The sequence below is a fragment of the Opisthocomus hoazin genome, chromosome 8 (genome assembly GCF_030867145.1).
Source record: "Opisthocomus hoazin isolate bOpiHoa1 chromosome 8, bOpiHoa1.hap1, whole genome shotgun sequence".
In the NCBI taxonomy this organism is placed as follows: domain Eukaryota; kingdom Metazoa; phylum Chordata; class Aves; order Opisthocomiformes; family Opisthocomidae; genus Opisthocomus; species Opisthocomus hoazin.
In genome coordinates, this window is record NC_134421.1 from 71,483,698 (window position 1) to 71,504,191 (window position 20,494).

At 48.0% G+C, this 20,494-nt stretch overlaps 1 protein-coding gene across 2 annotated transcripts in view; it reads right to left on the reverse strand.

Moving 5' to 3' along the window:
- PLXNA4 (plexin A4) overlaps positions 1-20,494 on the reverse strand; it is a 472,600-nt gene that overhangs the window by 228,499 nt on the left and 223,607 nt on the right. For both annotated transcript variants that reach the window (XM_075429543.1, XM_075429544.1), the window contains exon 4: positions 5,729-5,860. In XM_075429543.1, the coding sequence (XP_075285658.1) occupies positions 5,729-5,860 (132 nt within the window). The remainder of the gene's footprint in view (positions 1-5,728; positions 5,861-20,494) is intronic.

Sequence of the window (20,494 nt, forward strand, 5' to 3'; positions counted from 1 at the left end):
TAAAAGGAAAAATTCTTGAGTTATTTTTAAAACTTGTGATCTTGAGCCAGTGTTTCTGGGGACAGCCTCAAACTGACAATCCCCTGGAAACAGCCACTCCAAACCTAGGAGTTAATGCTAATTGAAACCTTGCGCAAAGACCACATTTGAAGAAATTAAGCTATAATTAAGCAAAGTTATTAATGATTACTTTAACTAATTGATATGATAACATGAGCAGCAGACAAGATTTTAATCACTGGTCATGAAATCAGAAGTAAACTAACCCCGTCACTACCTCTTCTTTTGCAGCTAATTTGCACACAATAATTCTGTTGCAGACAGCGACTCTGTGGCAAAGGGAAGACGAATAAAGCTCAGGAGACAAACAGGTATAAGCCTTCCCCATTTTAATGAGAAACAGACACAGAAAGGCCAAAAAGACCCTGTCAATGTGATTTGTGATACTGTTACTTAATTTTTACCAAATGTGGTTGCTGCCATGCTCTAGTTGAAGTACATATTTATTTGATATTTCATTGGCAAAGTTTAAAAGAGCCCCCAAAATATCTATCTGCTTCTGCTACGCATGACCCTACCAGTTTCACCTTTGACATACTGTAATGGTTTTAAGGAGCTATAGCACTGCACAGATGTGATTTATTCTCAGATCATGGATGACTTTCTCATAGTTTGCAGGGAAGAAGCACAACTTTCCACCGGAGTGTGAAGCTGACTCACCTGCACAAAACAAACCTGCCTGCACAGAGAGAGACAGCAAATCTCCTTCTCTGAGTCAAACGTGGTGTTACTCATAAACTGTTTGCAGAACAGGGTCTTCCCTATCTATTAGTAAACCAAAAATAGGAGGCAGCTCAGAGTCTTGGGATTTTAATAATACAAAGTTGGGGCCTCTTGCTGTTTGCCTTCTGCTTTTTGAGCCTTTAAGTTCATTTTCTCTAGCTCTTCCCTTTGATCCCTCTATATCAAAGGAAGAGCTGAGATTCTTGTGTCTTGGAATTTCTTCCAGGTGCTGCATCAGCTTTGCAAAACACACCTAGCACTGGGAGAGACCCAGGATTCCAACATGCTGAAACAGAGATATTTAGGGGTTGATGGAGGTGACCTTCCAAATACTAGTCGAAAGCCACAACAGGAAAATGAGCATCTTATGCATCCTGAGATATAAAGCTGGGCTGCACGTGCATGTCAATAATTAAGCATCAAGGAGGCAAGGAGACGCAGTCACCAGCAGCTTGATGGCAGCTGGAAGAGGAGAGAGCAAAGGAATAGGGATCCCAGGACTGGAGGAGTGACAGAGAAGGAAGTGCATGCCTGTAAATGAGAGGACAGGGCCACAAAGAGGGATGGGATCAGACAGAAAGGCAGGTATAGTGAGGAAGGGGTGAAAGAAGCATCTTGACCCCTGAAGAGAGCTGCAGGGAGCTTATATGCTCAGGCTTCTCATTTGGAGGAGAAAGAGCTTCAGAAAGAGGGTCAGAGCAGGAAAAGGGAACTGAGAAGACATGTGCGTGTGTGATGAGTAGCAGAGGAGATGCAGACACTCTGCAGGTCTCCTTCCCCTGCTCCTCCAGCATCATTTCCCATCTGCTCCTCATCCCCTTAGATCAGTGTGTGAGGCAGAGGACTCTCCAACATCTGCGCACCATAAACGAAGAAGGAAAAACAAACAGCCCATGCCTCCAATTTACCAATATCCCCATGACCCCCAGGGAACATCTCAATACAGAGACAAGTGTCATTCAGACAGAGAAGTGAGGAGACAACACCCCAGACCAGCCCCTTCCCTGCCTCCGCCACACAAGACCCTCTGTTCGGTGGGAAACACCGTCCAGCTTGTAACTCACTTGGAGCCTTTGTGAAGGCTGGGGCTCAACGGCAGACGTCCTGACAAATCACGACTGATCCCATGCATGCACTAAGCCTTCCCTGCTCTGTTGACAGGGACTTGAAACACACGTTCACACTCGAAAGACGCATATGCCTGCACCTGGTTTTGGTGACAAATCTTCTCCTCTCATTTGATCAATCTCCCTGTAAATATGTATCTGCATATAATAAAGACATCCCTGCCCATAGCAGCGGTGTTGGGCTAGATGACCTCTAAAGGTGCCTTCCAACACAAACCATTCTATGATTCCATGATAATGGAGTCCCTCTGATGGTGCAAAGCTGCTGCATCCTGCTCCTGAGAGCACGGCATGTCTGGTGGTACCAACAAGTGCCACTTGTCACCTCTCAACACTCACAGGAGCTGCAAGGAGGGACCTGTTTCAGCCACAAACCAGAGGGCTGAGCTGGGTTCCCAGTTCCCCTTGGAGCCCAGGGAGTTCAGCTCCAGATGAAAAGCCCCATGTGCAATCCAAGGACCACCCTGTGCACTAAGGAAAGTGCTCCCATGCAGATGCTGACCTTAAAAAGGCCAGGGAAGATACATATTTTTTGACAGCATGAAAATACCTGTTCTTGTAGCCAGGTTTATTATGACAGCTCTTTGAAGGTGCTTCAAGTTAAAGGATGCCTTGCTGAGCTGAGTCCTAACACCTCATTGCAGAATAGTTTGGGGCATGGCAAGAGCAATACTTGCTGGCACTGCCAGAGCCACAATAAGACTGGGACAAGCTGGAGAAATTTGCTTTATGATTGGGGTCTTCATTCCCATTGAGGACTGGTGAGCGAAGGAGCCCAGCCTGCCAAAACTGCTTTTAATGCAGCAGCTACATACCCAAAAGAAGGACTCTTATCAGCTAGGGTTGAGCCTAGCAGAGAGGGAGGAGAAACCTCCTCATTCCCCAGGGGTAGGAGCAGTCCTGGTGCCTGCCTGCCTTTGAGAAGGTCAGGTCAAGCCATCACCCTCCTGTCCCTCATCTCCACAGACTTCACAATACCGGGGGATTATTATGGGCAGTGAAAACCTCTGATAAGTCAGAGCTTCATCCATCTATAAAAAGAACCGTACACCATGGCTTGTACAGTGGATAAGATATATCCTCCCCAAGGCCAGCCTGCACTCCGCTGCATATTTCATAGTTCTGCCTCCAGTAAGGGCAAACCCCTGCACCCACTCTCAGCCACCGAGGCCTTACAAATGTTAATTCATTCAAGCACTTGAAGTGTGTCATATCATGAGCACACAGATAGCGACTGTATTGCTGTGACGGCAGCGCTGTCGTTCTCATTGCTTGCTACATAGCAGATAAAATCAGAGATGGGCAAAGGCTTCTGTAGTTTTGAGTGTTTCATGAAATTGGATCAGATTTTAAATAACAGTCCATGCCCTTTTCACTAACCTCTCTAATACAGGCAGTCTTGGGCTTCAAAGATGGGTAGGAGGGGATGATCGAATAAATCGCAGGGGACTCAGGGCTCCTGGGTTCTCTACAGGGCTCCAACAACAACTTGTGGCCCTAAAAAACCGGCTTAAGCTTGTACTTTGGTATAGCCAACCACAAAATGAGTCTCCTCATGTTGTAATGGTCAGGGAAGTGCAGGTAGTCCGCATACCAGCAAGAATATGTACTTGGAAGTTTCTGGAGGAAAACCAAATTGCTCCTCTTGTTCCAGATTTCATGTTTTAAGGAAATTAGTGAAGGAACAGTGCTATCCCATTGACCTCTTCTAGAGAGAATGAAGGCATCTCCTAGCTGTTCTGAGACTAAGCAGCCCAAGGGAGCCAAACATCTTCTCTCTATAGGTCTGAGAGGCTCCACAGATCCAGCAGTGCTATCTGAGGTGACCTTTTGCCAAATGGACTTGCACAAAAAGGACACTCTAGGCAAATCTGAAATCAGTGGATTGATTATTGGTGTATCATCATGCTCAAGGGCTTTGACCATGCGTGGAGGTCCATTCTGCTCAAAGGAAAAAGGACCCACAGAGTAAAAGGATGAGAAAGAGGAACAGCATCTTGACCAAAGTCTTGCAGGTGCTCACAAGCATCACCTGCCTCCAGCTTCCCACCCCATTCCAACAGGTGACTGGGAGTGTTTTCACTTCAGCACTGGAGGTGACATTCCATCCTTGCCCAGCATGGAGCAGATGAGAAAGCAGTCCCAGCTCTGTCATCATGTCCTTTCTCCTGAGCTATCATCATCTCACAGCCTCTTTAATAAAAGAAATGTACAGAGTTGCTCCCCTCCCCATTCCAAATTTTAGGTACAAATATCCATAGCTCCGGAAGAGATTCAGAGACATCGCAGAGACACAAAACATTTAAAATAAAATTATTCAAGCTGAAGAAATGACAGCCATAGATTGGATACTATAACCTGATGACTTTGCAGAGGGAGAGGAATAGCCAGCCTGACACATCTGAGCTCCTGGACCACAGCAACCCTGATAAACATCTCCCTTTAGAAAACACATATACATCCCAACCCACCCACACCCTCAGCCCTGTTATGGGCCAGGAGAAAACTTCTGCTAGCTTAGGTAAAGGCTAATAATTTCATTATTAGCCACAGCCTGGAAAACAGCCACCTGAAGAGGGTATGAGGAGGCTCTATAAAATCATGGCAAGTGAAGAGGCAACAATTATTCATTGTTGCTTCCTTTTAAGGCAGGAATAGGTGGGTGGTAAAACTGACACGAAAGTGGGTGAGAAGAGGGGACATTGTGGCCCATCTCCACGCTGGAGACTGCTGACTGTTGATCACTGTAGCACAGCGCTGTCAGAGGGCTGGAGCATAACACATGACATCTGGGGGTGATTTTGGTGTTAGGGAACTGGGTGATACTGGGAGGAAATCACACTGCTCTGAAAGTGCTACTGGAACATGTAGGCATCCTCTAGGCAATTCATGCAGGCAAGAAGTACATCAAGTGGGTGTTTTATTTGTGATGTCTCATCCAAGGTCAGGTAGGTTATACTTGCTGAATGAATTATTGAACACTAATGTATGGGTGAACGTGTCATACCTGGACTGGTGGCCTCCACTGAAGGTGCACTGTAGGGCATCTGGTGTCATCCTACCAAAATCCCTCATTGCTCCCTTTTGTTTGGGTTTCCATAGCTCCTCACAAGCACTCATGAATCAACCAGTTACAACGTTTCATGTCTCTGCATGTCCACAAGATTAATTATATACAATGAACTTCTTCATGCAAAACTATTTCCTCCTCCTACCCCAAGCAGCAAACTTCCTAAGGCCAAGCACTCTATCAAAATCAGCCAGAGTTCCATGCTGAACACCCAGATTGGTCCTTCCCTGGAATCTGACTGGTAGTGTTTTCAATAATAATGCTAACAGCACACAACAGGATCATCACACTAAACTTGGCCTGCACCCTGGTAGGCAGCATCCTACGCTCTTGATCACTGTGTCTCAGAGAGGCACCAGCTTCTCCAAATATTCCAGTTGGAGCCAAATGATTCAGCGTTACACTTCTCTGTATGTGTGGCAGATGTAGCCACAGTTCAAAAGGGGGTGGACAGCAATGTGGTATGCAGCAGATGCAGTAGCAATGCCTTGTCATGTAGCCAGCAGGACATGTACTGCATAAAGCTATGCTGGGGCTGGTTTCTGTCCCCTTAGTTCTTCACCCCTGGCCCCTCAAAAATTGCGTCAGTATAGAAATGCAATGGTTTCTATCACAAAAATTCATGAGATCAACAGCGGAGTACATCTTTGTAGCAACTGTGTTCACTATTAGAACTTCATGTGCAATTCTGATGTCCATAGCATGATTTGAAGCTTTCGAAACACCAAGGACTGACAGAGTTTCTTACCTGCCTCTCAGACATGATGTAGAGGTGTTCATGATCCACTGAGAAGGCCATATCCCGTAATACGGGGCCAGTATCCACCACCTGCACAATCTCATACTCCAGTGTGTTCTTGGTCGTGCCGTCCACACGAATCTGCGGAGCAAAAATGAAAGCAAAGAGACAACATGAGTATTTTTCCTCCTTCCATGGACACTGTAGCATAATCATTAGAGAAATACTTGGTGATCCAGGTCTTTTGGACAACAACAAATGCCATTGCAAAGCAAACTTTTCCCGTGCCCCCTCGTCTAAAGGATAAAGCCGGTTTAACTGCTTCTGCTGGTCCCATCAACACAAGAGTGATGCAGAGGAACAATCCAGAGCCTGTTCACTTTTTTCTGGCATTATCACTGTGTTACTGTCATCGCCTGGACAAATGTACCGAGCTGAAAATGATGGCACAAAGGGCAGAATTTGTGATGATGATGAGCAAAAGACAAAAAAACCACACAAGAGTTTGCAGGACTGACTCACCCAAATGCTAGTCAGACAATATTATTGTTCTCATTGCTGATATTCCATGGGGAAATATATTATTGCAGAGTGTACAAAATAACACAGACTATTTCTCTTGTTGATTACATATATCAGATATCGAAATTAGTCCTGCACAAATATGGCACCTTATGATTCCAGCCACATCTTATAATAGGGTGTCACTTAGGAACATCAATAACTGGAATTATAAGAAGGAACCAGACGCACAGTCCCAGGCTACCCCTGACAGTGACCCAGCGATACAGATGAAAGTGCACAAAGGACCAAAGTTTTCTTTACCTGTCTCACACCAGTTTCTAGAAATTGGGCTCAGAAGCAGCTGGAGAAGGTTTGTAATCCCTGTCAATACTATAATCACAATTCAGCATAATCACAGAATCACAGAATGTTCGGGGTTGGAAGGGACCTCTGTGGGTCATCTAGTCCAACCCCCTGCCGAAGCAGGGTCACCTACATCAGGCTTCACAGGACCGCATCCAGGCAGTTCTTGAATATCTCCAGAGAAGGAGACTCCACAACCTCCCTGGGCAGCCTGTTCCAGGGCTCTGTCACCCTCAGAGTGAAGAAGTTCTTCCTCATGTTCATCCGGAACTTCCTCTGCTTCAATTTGTGCCCATTGCCCCTTGTCCTGTCACTGGGCACCACTGGAAAGAGCTTGGCCCCATCCTCCTGACATCCGCCCTTAAGATATTTGTAAGCATAGCTATCCACACGAGTATCAGGTCCTTCTGGATCTTGTGAAGCTCTGTACTTCAGCAAACCCCATGGCCATGTGTTTCAGATATACATTCACATTCCTTATCTCCCTTATTATTTTTTCCATGTGTTGCCTTTCACTTTTGGGAAATCTTCTATCCTGCAGCAACACAAACATCACAGTAGCATTCCCTAGAAGAAACAAAGTTGTCGTAGATCTGCTTCATGCTCCGCACCATGATCTTCATACCTTCCTGACCAAAGGCTCCCAGTCCCTGGTTTACACTAGTGCAGTTTGATAGCAGAGCAAAAAGCACCCTTCCCAATTCAAGGAAATAACAAGCTGTAGGGAACTTATGGTATCAAGACCCTTTCCCACTGTTCCCTGGCACGGTCCATGAGCTTGTTCCTTCTGTATCGACCTTTCAGCCAAGAAACTGAGCCTGAATCATGTTCTACATAAGAAAGCAAAAAAGAAAGGAAGAGAGGGAATGACAAAGGATCTGGAAAGCCTGTATGAGCAAGGGGCAGCAATGGTACACAGATTCTTATCTTTGACCTTCCTTGATCTCCCCACCTGCTGTATGACATCAAAGAAATATTATTCCCCCAGGAAAGATAGGGGAAATGAGGCAGAGAGGAGTTAGAGGGGCTCCCTGTGACAGCAAAGCCTGTGGAGGGTGCTCAGAGATGCTCAGATCCTACGTGTTATCTGTCAGCCTCTGCAGAAGTGGGTGCACGTGCAGGCGTCAGCTGTTGGGCTGGTCAAATGGCACCGCAGGATTTGCAGTTAGTTCGTCATCTTGATGGATCTTGTGATGACAGCAACACACTCCGTAGCATTGACACATGAAGAGGTCAGGGCCTGAAGCCCAGCCCCAAGCATCTGTGCCTCCTACCGGCTCTGACTGCCTGGGAGAAAGGGGCTCACTTGTGTCCATGGTCCCTAATGGGTGAATTCAGCTCCTCAGAGAGTCTCTTCTTGAAAGTGGACACTAATGTGATTCACCCATGGAGTCCAGGGCAAAGAGGCCAACGGGCTTTGGATGGGTCGTTGCCCTTAGGACAATCAGGAGAAAGGAAGGAGACAGAAAGGGCTGCAGGTTGGGAAACGCAGGAGCCTCCCTGTTGGGCCTCTGCACAGGGCAGCTCAAATGCCCCCACAGAAGAAGAATTTCCCATTTCTCACCGAGATTTTCCTGCACCACGTTCTCACTCTCAGGGAGCCGTCGCTGAGCTTTGTCGGCTGTTTCAGCTCTGCCTCCCTCCCCAGTCCCTGGAGGCTGCTCATCCTGGTCAGAGGGCTGCAGAAGATCCTCGCTCTCTCTGCTGATAGCTGTGCTAAACAAACCTCATGTCTTTGCTGCCTTGACCTTGATTTTTCAGCATCGTCAGGGTCAGATCTGTAGGCCGCTAGATATGTAAGCAGCCAATTATCACCTCGGGGCTCAGTCACTGTCCTCAGCCTTTGCCAGGCCCCATTAGAGGAGAAAGAGCTCGGAGATGGAAGAGGCAGGCTGGAGAAACCGCCGGCTGGAGCTAACAAACCGTGCAGACGGGAGGCACAGCCCCCGGGGATCTCCCCTATGCGCTTGGTGCAGGTAAAAGATTGCAGAGGTTTCACACCAGGAAAACAGAGATACTCGGAAGCGATTTAACAGCTATTGCTAGCTTAATTGCCTGCAAAATCATTATTTTGGAGAAGGGGAGGGAGGGAGGGTGGAGCAGGGCTCATTCCACCGTACATGTGCAAACACACACACTCGCACTCATGCATACACAGCCCAAGAGCTGTAAGTGCAGAAACCTCTCTCTCTAGCTAAAGCTAGTAGCTAAGGAAAAAGAAAATTCAGAAGAAGGCCAGAAAGTCTGGCAGACATTAACCCATGCTGCACAGACGGTGCAAGCCCTGTGCCAGCAAAGAGGTGATTATTGTAGCTTGCAGCCAGAAGTCTGGCCCGTAATTCAAGCCATCCCTTTACCTGGCTTAAACTCTGGCTTTCTTATGTTCAACCCCAAGCACGGAATGTAGAGCGTCTCCACCTTTCCTGCACGTTCTTCGCAGTCCTGAGCATCAAACAACACAACAGCAATTTCTCTTAGAGATTTATTCCTGGCTCCGAGGCACCCACGAGAACCAGGGCATTTGAGTTCGCGAAAAAATCAAAAGAAGAGTCTGTGAAGGAAATGAGAAGATTCTCATCAAAGCCTGCAAGTGTTCACCACTAAAGTCAGGGACACAGATACAATCTCTGCTCAGAAATCTCCCCAAGTTGTCGATTGCAGGGAATCTGAAGCACGCACCAGCAGTTTGCTCTGTTCCTGCTCTTCTTTGCTGGCTTCAGCCACAAGCCCCACATGGAGCTGGGGTGCTGCGATAGAGTTGTCTTCTGACTGAAGTCTGGGGATTTTTATATTCAAGATGTTCTTATGAGGTTGTGGGATTAGAGCCTGACTGACAGTCCAGTGGGGATTTCTCCTTGAAACTGCCTGTGAGCACATCTGCAAGGCAAGAGGCAGGGGACCGAGGAGCGATGGAACTATGGGACTCCAGGATCATGCATGAATCTCAAAATGCTCAGCCCACCACAACCACCATTACCAGAGGTGTGCACCCTCCTCCACAAACACCCCCATCACCTCCACCACAGCAATACCCATTTCCACTGCCTACATGTCTGTCCTGGATGGGCACACACCCCTGGGCCCACAAGATGCTCTACTCAGTACCCCAAGCTCCCCTCCCCTCCTTTAACCCAACACCCATGTGCAGAGCTCCCGGAGACTGACGTGATCTGGCTGCACATTAATCCTGCTTCCCGGAAGGCTGTACACACTGGGCTGCGTTCTGCAAATCCGTCTGCTATTAAAACATCAGCATGATGCTTCCCGAAGGTCAACTACCAGGGGACCTATTCTGGCAGCTGTTTGTTTGTTTGTCTGAACATTATCTAGGTCTGGCTGTTTATTTACATCATTGAAGTATCAGACAATAAATATCCTTTCCCAGTAGCAAACAGATGCTTGCACTCGAATGTTCTGGCTAGCACTGACTTCAAAATGATCTCCTTAATGAGCAAACAACACTATTAATCTTTAAAGACACCGGCTTCGGCCTTCCCTGAGCTCCCACTCTGGTCATGGCTAGCCCTGCGGGCATCCTGGCGAGGAGCCCATGGGTCTGGTAGATGAAAGAAGCTAAAAGATACCTTCCACCACTCGGCTGGTGCTTTGCAGCATTATCTGAGTCTCCCCAGCTGCTGTGGGGTCCACAGGAGGGTGATGCTTGAGCACAGTCTCCCAGGCAAGCTGGTGGCAGATGACTCAATCACACTTCTAAGAGGGAGATGGGTTTTAGGGGTTGGGATCATATGGTTGTCGAAGACAGGGGCACAATAAACTCCTTGAAATGATGAATATGGACTCAAAAGTGTCAAAGAAAAGCAGTGGGGTTGGAGATCAAAGAAGGAATAGGTGCTAGCAAGAATTTGATCCCATTGCTGGAAGATAAACCATGATCATGGCAAAAAGCAAATATCTTTAAGCTCATCAGAGCAACAGAAACACCTGCCTTCTGGACTGGATTATCAATCCTGTCCTGTGGTCTGAGAGGACCACGTCCCTCTCTTAGCGTCTTATTGCTCCGCTAAGGTGGATGGGGACAGTCTCTTTTGGAAAGCAACATTGTGCAGGTGGGGAGGCTAGGTGAGAAGGAGGTGAAACGACCAAGCACGCCAGCAGCAGAGCTGGGAAACCCTCTCCCAAACTGTATGTCTACATTAGCAAATAGCATAATGTAAAAGGAGTTACCTGTAAAGGGACACTCTTTCTACTAAAATCCAGCATTCATACTAGATGTGCTTCAGGAGCTTTACCTCAGATTCGCCAAAGCCTGATCCAACAGACTGAGTCAGTGTTTGGAGAACATTAACATCAACCAGTTTTGTTTTATCCAAGAAAAATCCAGTTCATCCACTTTAAGACAGCGCTGATGTATGAATCACAGCAAATTAAGCACAAACAATCGATCATCTTCAAAACTGTTTTCAGACTCACTGCAAAAGCACACTCCTGAGCCAGGACTCCTGCTACTACCTCACCCCTAGTTTATTGTCCCAGCAGCTTGGACTGGTCACTGACAGCAAAAGAATGGATTGTTTCCACTGTGTCAATAGAGTTCAGCTGTTTCCTACTCTTCTAAAACCATCACCTCCTGCCCAGAGCAGCACTCCTGGCCCACCAGAGCCAAAATGAGACCGCCTCCATTAACTCCTTCGTATAAAGCACTTGAAACTCATCCAGGACTCCTGAGAGTGTGGTCAGGAGCAGGATCATGGTGGCTGGTCAGCCAGACAGCAGGAGCAGATGCCAGTTGGATGATAGACATTACAAATAATTAAATGAATAACTTAGCAGAAGAGGAACTGGTGAACCATGGCTCACTCAGCCAACCCATCGCTCCCCACCACTCCACTTTTTTGCAGCATCAGCAGCCCCCGGGCTGATGAAGTTAAAGGTAATTCATCATCGCCAGCCCCAAAGCTTCCAGCCGGAGCTCCAGCAGCTCCTGCTCAAGTCACGCTGGTGGTTTATTTTGGCCATGAAATTGCCCCGGTTCCCAAGGGATGTGAGTAAGTGGCTACCAAGAAGACTGCAAGGGTGCATTTCAAAGGCAAAGCACCACAGGTCAGAGAATCTGGCCCTGTTGCCTCCTCCTGTGTACTAGGGAGCGAACACGGCTGTGGCACTGCCTCTGAGAGGAGGAAAAATATTTTTGGGCAGGGAAAGTCAGACCTGGCAGGACAATCTCTGTCCCCTCTGTATCCCGAGGCATCCTTTTTTTTTGTCCTCCCTGCCTCTCCTTCTCCCAGGGCTTCTCACTGAAATCACCATCATTATTTCTCACTATTGGATTAAGGATCTGCAGACCTCATTTCTAGGAGATCCAAGCAGCCCTGGAGCCCAGCACATCAATCCAAGCTGCTCTGAGCAGTGCCCAGCCACAGCCTTATGACTGCACAGGGGCCTCTAATACTTCATTGCTTTTCCAATATCAGTTCCTCCCTGTTTTATGAACCTAATGTTCCCCAGCGGACGCTGGGACTGCTGGCTGCTGTTCCCGGTATGGCGAGGGGGCAAAGACACAGCAGTGTATGATCTAATGTTAGGCTGTTATGATGATCATCTATTTCTGCTTTTCCATTGATTTGGGTTACATGATGTAGCTCTATTGATCTCAGCAAAGACAGGGAAGGGGCTGGTGACACTCCATGCTCCTCCTATTTCCCTCCATTTTGGCATCTGTTTTCCAGTCGAATAAGCTGTTCTAATTTGCCTAAAGCCTATTAACAGGAGATCAATTTCTAATAAAACATGGCTTTTCAATAGCCCTGTCTATCTACTGATCCTAAAGGCCTTTAGAAACACTAATTGAAAAAGCAAGGGGTAAGGTATCTCTTTCTCATACCTAATAGTCAGAAGCCAGCAGCCCTCTCTCTTCTCTTGTACAGATGTTTTAAGGTGCTGCTTGCATGGATGATGCCAGCCCCTCCAAATACAGATCTCAGAGTACCTTCAGCCATATGGAGAGCAGGATTCTGGAAAACCAGGTGGTTAATCTTCTCGACACTCATGCTTTCAAAGCTAGACAGTCCCCAGCGTGTCCTGACAGCAGCCATTGTCACCAGAGGTGATGCCAGCTGATCTGGAGAGGAGAGTTGACTCCAGCCTTTTGCTTCCAAGGGACACCCACACTCTAAACTTGCAAGTGGCTTTTACCCTGGCAAGGCTTACCTCTAAAACACTGTCCCAAGATCATCAGTGTCTGTGTCATCACTCATCCAATTATATCCACAGACCCAAAGTCATACACTCAAAAATAACCCCGCAGAAGGCACCTATGGGCACAGAATGCTTGCTCCATAGACTGACCTGAGTGCAGGTTATACACCTGAGTGCAAACGTTTGCTCCACACAACAGAAGGGGCAGCAAAACAGGTTGGTCTTACAGTCCCTTTGGGTTCCTGGTTTAGATTTCTTCTGTCCAGGAAATGTAAATCTTGTGGTTAGCAAGTAAGCAAGACTTATTTGCTACAGCACTGCAACAGTCAAGGAGGATGGTTCTTCCCTCCTTCTCCATCCACACAGTTCCCAAGGCCTTTTTTACAAAAAACAAAAATAGGATTTTCGAGAAAACAGCCTCTCTAGACTACCGCGAGCTAATCCCTGTCATCTGCAGACATTGCACTGTAATCCTCCGTCCACACATCCTCAGCTGGGCTCTGGCAGGGAGCACGGGTGGCTGCACTGGGCAGGGGCACAGGGTCTAATCCCTGCAGAGAAGTCACCCACTGACCTCTCGTGTAATCCAGCCAGGCTGCAAAATTAGGTCAAACGGAGATGTGCCAGGCTGCTGGATAGGAGATCTCTCTTGCACGGTGAGTGTAGCACACTGAGGCAGAGGAGGACTCCTCTTGCTTCATCAGGGTGAGGAGAAAAACAGGACAAGATGTTGATGGCCATCTGGTTTTGATTCATGGCATAGGTGCTTTGATTTCATGGTGGGTCAGTGTCACAGCAGACCCAGCATGCAATGATCTGAGATGTGCTGAAATGAAATTTCTGCTGTGAGTCAGAGGGTCCTGCAAGGCAGGAGATGAACTCCTAGATGACAGAGATCCCCTTTCTTTCATAGTCCTTGGTACATGACTACTGTGCCATACCGCTGTGGTTCCCCACCAACTTTTATAGCAAGAGACACTCCTGGCTGCATTGGATTTACGATCCAAATTAAACATAAATAAAAGAACAACCCTTGCTTCTGGGCTTGGACAACACCTAACACAGTGGGTTTATGACTGTTGCTCCCAGCACCACAAAAATAATAGTTACAGCTTGAAGTGTGGCGAGCCCAAATTGAAACAGCTACTAAGCTGGAAACAGAGGGCAAGAGCGGGAGATGACGGGGTCCTTCCTATCCCTCACCAGGGGAGAGCATGTCAGGTATACGCAGCTTTCACATTCATGAGTCAATAGACAGATGACATCATTTTTGAAAGCATGGTTTACACACGCTCCCTTGGTGCTCTCTGATTGATAAATTAGACACTCATAAGCCACTTGCTAATCAATGCAAATCATTAGTTTGTAACAGCACAAGGCAAGCTCGGCAGAGCTCATTTTTCAAAGTAATGGCCTGCCAAGTGATCAGTGTTCAGCAACGAGCCCTGCCAGGCAATCTACTAACAGGCTGCTGGCACTCACCTATGGCATGGGGCTGAGGCCTTTGCTGTCCAGCCCCCTCCAAGCATGGGGTTGTTCTGCTCGCTGCAAAAGCCAGAGCCCCAAACCTGCTATTCCTCCTCCTTCCACTCCACGAGGCACCACAGCTCCTGGTCTTTGTCCAGGCTCTGCTGACAGTGGCCACCTTTGTCCCAGATGTCTGGGGTGCATGTGCTCTCGTAGTTCCTGAACACTTGTTCTCCATTTACCCCAACCCTGCAACTTAAAATAAAAGTCACTTGAGACTGAGAAATTGTGCTTTGCCCTCTATCAGTGGAAAACGAAAGAGGGCACTCAAAGCATTGGCCTGCAGATAAGTCTCAGGAAACTTCAGGCTGACAGCAGTGGCATCTCTAAGAGCTGACGTCTGCCTCAGGCATGTGTCTGGCCAAACGAAGAGGCCATTTGAACTCTCTAACCAGCGGACTTTACATCCAAACTTTTGGTTTTGGGCTTTTGCAAGCGTTGCCGAGCTAAGTGATTCGGAGAATGAAACCTCATCAGGGAAAGACCTGCCACCACTGACACCTTTGCCTGAGCAAAGGGAGGGCAGGAGCATGGGACTACTCTGCTCCTTCCCCGAAGAAGCCTGTACAGCCTCTGGGTCTGCTTCCAAAGCTCCGCAGGATTTCAATCCTACTGGCAACAGAGCACAATCTCTTCATCCATGGGCTGCTTTATCAGGCACATATCCTACTATAGGTGCTCTACAGAGCTACTCCAGGTGCTCCATGCAGAATAAGGGTTCTTTATCTGACGTTCCCAGAGGTAAAGTTCAGTGCTCACAGAGAGGGTTCTGTTGTTAGGTGCTCGTATTTACGATATCAGTGGATAATTTCAAAGGTCATCCTAGTGCCACTCCATTCATATGCACTACGATGGGGCTTTTGGATCCTGCAGCACACCTAGGGCTGCTTTATAGCAATAAAGTCATCTTCTGCTCCTCACAGCACACTACTGCATGAGCTGGAAGGGAATCCCCTGGACCTATTAGCTCTGTAGGTCCTCTGATATATCACGGAGTCGTTCCAATTTTCTGGGGTGCAGGAGCTCAGATGTACATAAAGCCACTGGCCACGGCAGGAAGGGTACAGATCTCCAGGCACTTTCATTGCTCCCAAACCAGTGGAATTCCATTTACCTGGCAAACATTTTGGGGAGGGGACATCTAGCTCTTAAAGGTTTACGCTGTTACCACCACCAGTCCTGGTTCTACATAAAGAGAGTGTGAACAGAGGCTTTCAGTCAGAGTGGATTCTGACTGAGATTAAAGGAACAACAATGAAAAAAAAAAAAAAAGAAAATTAAGTTTTTACATACAAGAGCATGGCTGGCATCTCATGAGGTGTGCAACCCAAAATGCTTGCCTAACTCTGGTCAGCTCTTAAGCAGGGGTCAAAGTGTAGATAAAAATAATTCAGACAAGTAGCACTACCAGAAAGGCTCAAAGCCCTGCGTGCTTTTGGTTCAGAAATACCCAGAAGCACAGCATGTCTGTGAGTGGGACTGACCAGAGACAAAGGTCTCAACGTAGCTGGCCCAGAGTAAAAATGCTGACATGAGACTGCTCAGAAATTGAGATAGTAATATGGGATGGTATGAGGACAGATGGATTGCAGCATGGGCCGGATCATGAATACAAGTCCTCTATAAGTGTCTGTTCATGGGGCTGAGGGACCAGATTCCTCCCAGAGATGAGCTCATCCCGCTGTGCCGGGAACGTCGTGACCTGGAGGGCTGGGAGCCCTGCGGCTGGGAGTGCAGAACAGCCCCACAAAGGGCCTTTTGACTGTGGCCAGACGGGGTGAGCTTTGAGACACCCACGGATCCTTACGACACAGTCACTTGAGAGGAAGTCAGCTGCCCTTTGGCAACGGGAGACACGCATGTCTGCAGACACCCAGGCACCCGCATGGACACATGGGCAGGAGAGCACGCAGGAGCACACAGATGGACACGGGCAGCAGAGCACACATCAACACAGCAGCATGCAACAGGGTGGACGTATTTGAGCAGTCAGGGGTTTGAAAGCACCCAGTAACACATGCGCACGTGTGCACACACCCTCTCACCGAGGGTCATCTGCCTGGGCTGAGGATGTGTTCAGCAACAGGCCACGGGGTCTTGGTCATGAGCAAGGGGCCTTGCGGTCATGTAAAGATGAGCACATGCATTCACTGAGTGTATGAACCTGATGAAATTCAACAAGGGCAAGTGCTGGGTCCTGCACCTGGGAAGGAACAACCCCATACACCAGTACAGGCTTGGGGTGGACCTGCTGGAGAACAGCTCTGCGGAGAGGGACCTGGGTGTGCTGGTGGATGACAGGGTGACCATGAGCCAGCAGCGTGCCCTGGATGCCAAGAAGGCCAATGGGATCCTGGGGTGCCTTAGGAGGAGTGTGGCCAGTAGGTCGAGGAAGGTTCTCCTCCCACTCTACTCTGTCCTAGTGAGGCCTCATCTGCAGTACTGCCTCCAGTGCTGGACTCCCCAGTTCAAGAAAGATGAGGAGCTGCTGGAGAGAGTCCAGTGGAGGGATACGAGGAAGATGAGGGGACTGGAGCATCTCTCCTACGAGGAAAGGCTGAGGGAGCTGCGCTTGTTCAGCCTGAAGAAGAGAAGGCTGAGAAGGGACCTAATAAATGCCTATAAATATCTGAAGGGTGGGTGTCAGGAGGATGGGGCCAGACTCTTTCCAGTGGTATCCAGCGACAGGACAAGGGGCAATGGGCACAAACTGAAGCAGAGGACGTTCCACCTGAACATGAGGAAGAACTTCTTCCCTCTGAGGGTGACGGAGCACTGGAACAGGCTGCCCAGGGAGGTTGTGGAGTCTCCTTCTCTGGAGATATTCAAGACCCGCCTGGACAAGGTCCTGTGCAGCCTGCTGTAGGTGACCCTGCTTTGGCAGGAGGGTTGGACTAGATGACCCACAGAGGTCCCTTCCAACTCCTACCATTCTGTGATTCTGTGATTCTGTATATTCACACCCAGCAGAGTCAGGGGTGGGAGCACACCTTGACAGCAAGGGCATTCTGCAAAAGGACCTGCTCCGTGTAGCAGGAAACAGAGGGAATCTGATCTGAATATGGGCATTTACACACACCCCAGGTGGCACGGTGCCCTGTGCAGCTCCAGGCATCAGCAAGGGCAACAAGCTCAATCACAGCCTGTCACATTCAATCTTGGAGATATACAGATGTGTTTGCAATTTCCCTTTATGGTGTATCGGAGGTGGATCAAAGCTCCCGCTTTGCTGAGGATTTGGGCACTTACACCACTTTCTCTTAACACAATAAATAAAAAATCATACCCCAGAGATTATGTTGCTGGTCAAGTCAGAATCCCCGTTCTTGCACTTATATTTTTGTCAGGTGCTGGTGCTAAATGACTACAGAGAGAGACAGAGACTGATGGGCTGTGAGTGCATAGCTGAAACAGAGAAACCCAGGGACCAGAGCTCTTTGCTCACTCCTCTGCTAAAAACTATGGGCTGGACAGGTGGATGGAGTCATGGCTTGAGAACAATTGCTGTCAGCAATGAGGGGACATGTTGTCTCCAAGGCCAGGGGAAAGGGGAACCTGAAAGAGAACCTCTCCAGAGACATCAGCCAGCCCAGACTCCCTGTCCAGTCCTTTTTGTCAGCTGACATCCCTGGGGCTAAGGTCGAGATAATGAGGTCCCACATATCTCTGGGCCCCAGCCCCACTGACTGGGTTGTGCTCTGCAAAGGTTATTGTAATTCAATTGCTGACTCTTTCAGCTCCTGGGCTTCTCAATGCCAAGGTGACCTATTAAGAACTTAATATCAGATAAAAAACATCCCTTGAAAGCCTTTCTAACCTTCTAAATCTATGTTTATCCACAGGAAAATAAAGAAAAAAAAAAAAAAAAGAAGAGAGAAAGAGTGAATGCTTATCTTCCAATATTGCCTCAGATAAAAGGGAAGTACCATCTGGGGACAAAGCTCCACATTTGCCCTTTCTGCCCTTTCATGCAAGCAGCCAGAAAACTGATCCAGCGCTGAAACAATGGATGAGGCCTCTTCCATTCACCTCCCATAGACTGATCCTCCACTGCAGGCTGCTCTCATTTGCTGATCCACCAATGGTTCCTCTGCTTTTGACTCTAATGTCTGACCAAGGGACTTGTCTGCCTGCAGGCCAGCCTCAACACAGGCCACCTTTCTCACCAGCCAGTCCCAAATGAGTTCCAGCAAGTGCCACCTCTTCTATCAGCCAAGCTCCATCAAGACCAAATGCCTCAGCAGCCATCTCTGCTTAAATGTGTCTCACCAAGGCTTTTGCCTTCCCAAGGCTTCCTCTCATCTCCCATCAGCTGGTCCCTCATTAGTGACCCAAAACCACCTCTCATGCTTTTTTTCTTCCAAGGCCGCCAGACATCTTCTTAGTCCTCTCCAACATCACTTTGCTGGATTCACCTGCAGTTTCCAGCACTGAGCTACAAGACATTCTTAGTCACTACTGAATGAAGAGACAGCCGTCCCTCCAAACTTCTGCAGAAGAGACCATGCCAAACACAGCCCTGCTCAGTTCCTCCCTCTCCATCTCCTCAGTCCTTCCCGAAAAGACCACCACCTAATTCAGCATGTGGTAGCTTCCAAATGGCCCTATGCACTATATGCAACCACTTGGCTTCCTCAAGTCTGTCCCCCTAGGACCCCAAAAACGTCCAGCCACCTGTGCTGAGAGCTACTGCTGTGCCCTCACAGGGATGCAGCCACTGCTGAGGATGCCACAGGAGCAAACGTGAATGGTGGGAGGACAGCATTGACAGCCACGGCCCTCACTCCACCTCAGCTAAGAGAGTAAAGAGAGGGGGGCATAGGGGCTGTCAGCTCTCAGACAGGAGGATGAAGGGCACTAGTGTATAGAGCGGACAGGCAATGAGAGAGAAGAAAAACGGTCCCAAGCCCAGAGAGCAAAGCCCTGCTCCCCCGTTATGAAAAAATAGTGAAAACCATGGACCCCAAGTTACATGGACAAATTGCAGCAGAGATCACGGGATACAGACAAGTGGAGTAGTGAATATCAATATCAACTTCTTCCCAGTACCCTCCTTCGCACAACCTCTTAATCCAACCTGTGCTGGTAACAATGAATGCTCTCTGTTCTCCTTCATCCTCTTATTTGGCTCCAAGTTTAGAGCAAGGGACTTAAAATAATCAGAATCTTAATCTTTAACTGATCTATGAATTGGCCATAAGACTTCAGAGATGTCACCTACGCTGTCAGTGCCACAGTTTCTATGTTTTTCATTAAAACACTTGCAGATTGGGTGATTTTTAGGGGAGAGCGTCTGTGGCTGCAGGAAAGGTTGAATGGAGGTTCTTGAGATATGAATTATTATTATTACCAAAGTAGTGTGCATCACTGTGCATCCGTCAGCTCAGAGTGACACGTGGGAAAACAACATCACACACCCATGGCTCTCAGATCGTTATTAGGGGCACCTCCAGAGCAGGCAGGGAGGGTGAGGTAAAAATTGATTGCTATTGGAAATCTTCAAATGTAAAGTGTTGTGGAAGTGAAGTAATTATTACCTCTGACAGCATAAGAATAGCACGCATCTCCAGACCCTTAATCACAGGGGTTCCTTGTGCATCAATCAGAATTAGCCAAATGTGTATTCAAAGCTGTTGGTTGAATTATTTAAAAATAATTCAAATTAATTTAAAAATAATGGCATAGTAGGCACATTTTTAACACTGGTAAATCACCAGCCAGGACCACCAGTGTAAAGTCTCCATGTATAAAAAGACATAAGGTGGAAACGCAGCGGTCAAGCACGGCGGGGAATGATTTCCTCCCAGCCAAGCACACCCCAGCATCTGCAGAGCATCAGCCCAGGTCTATGGGAGTGAAGCTGACCACCCCAAGGAGGAAACAGAGCCCTCCATGTGCCCTTAAAAGGATTAGGAGGTCTGCTGGGAGCTGTGCTAAAGGAGCTGTATGGCACAGAGGACAAGGCACAAGCCACAATCAGGAGAGAATTAAGGGAGCCAGAGGGATTTAGAGGGTGAATGTTGACATATTCTTCCACTTAGACAGAGGTAAGCAGCTCCTGGGAGAGGAGAAAGGCTGCCTGAGCCATTCAGATTGGGGCCTGGCTGCTGAGCTGGGAATCCGATCCTAGATCAAGACGGTGGGGAGTTTAAGTTGCCTCATCAGAGGAGTCAGAACGGCTTTCATGAGTCTAGCACAATCCTGTAGGACTGAACTGGCCCCAAA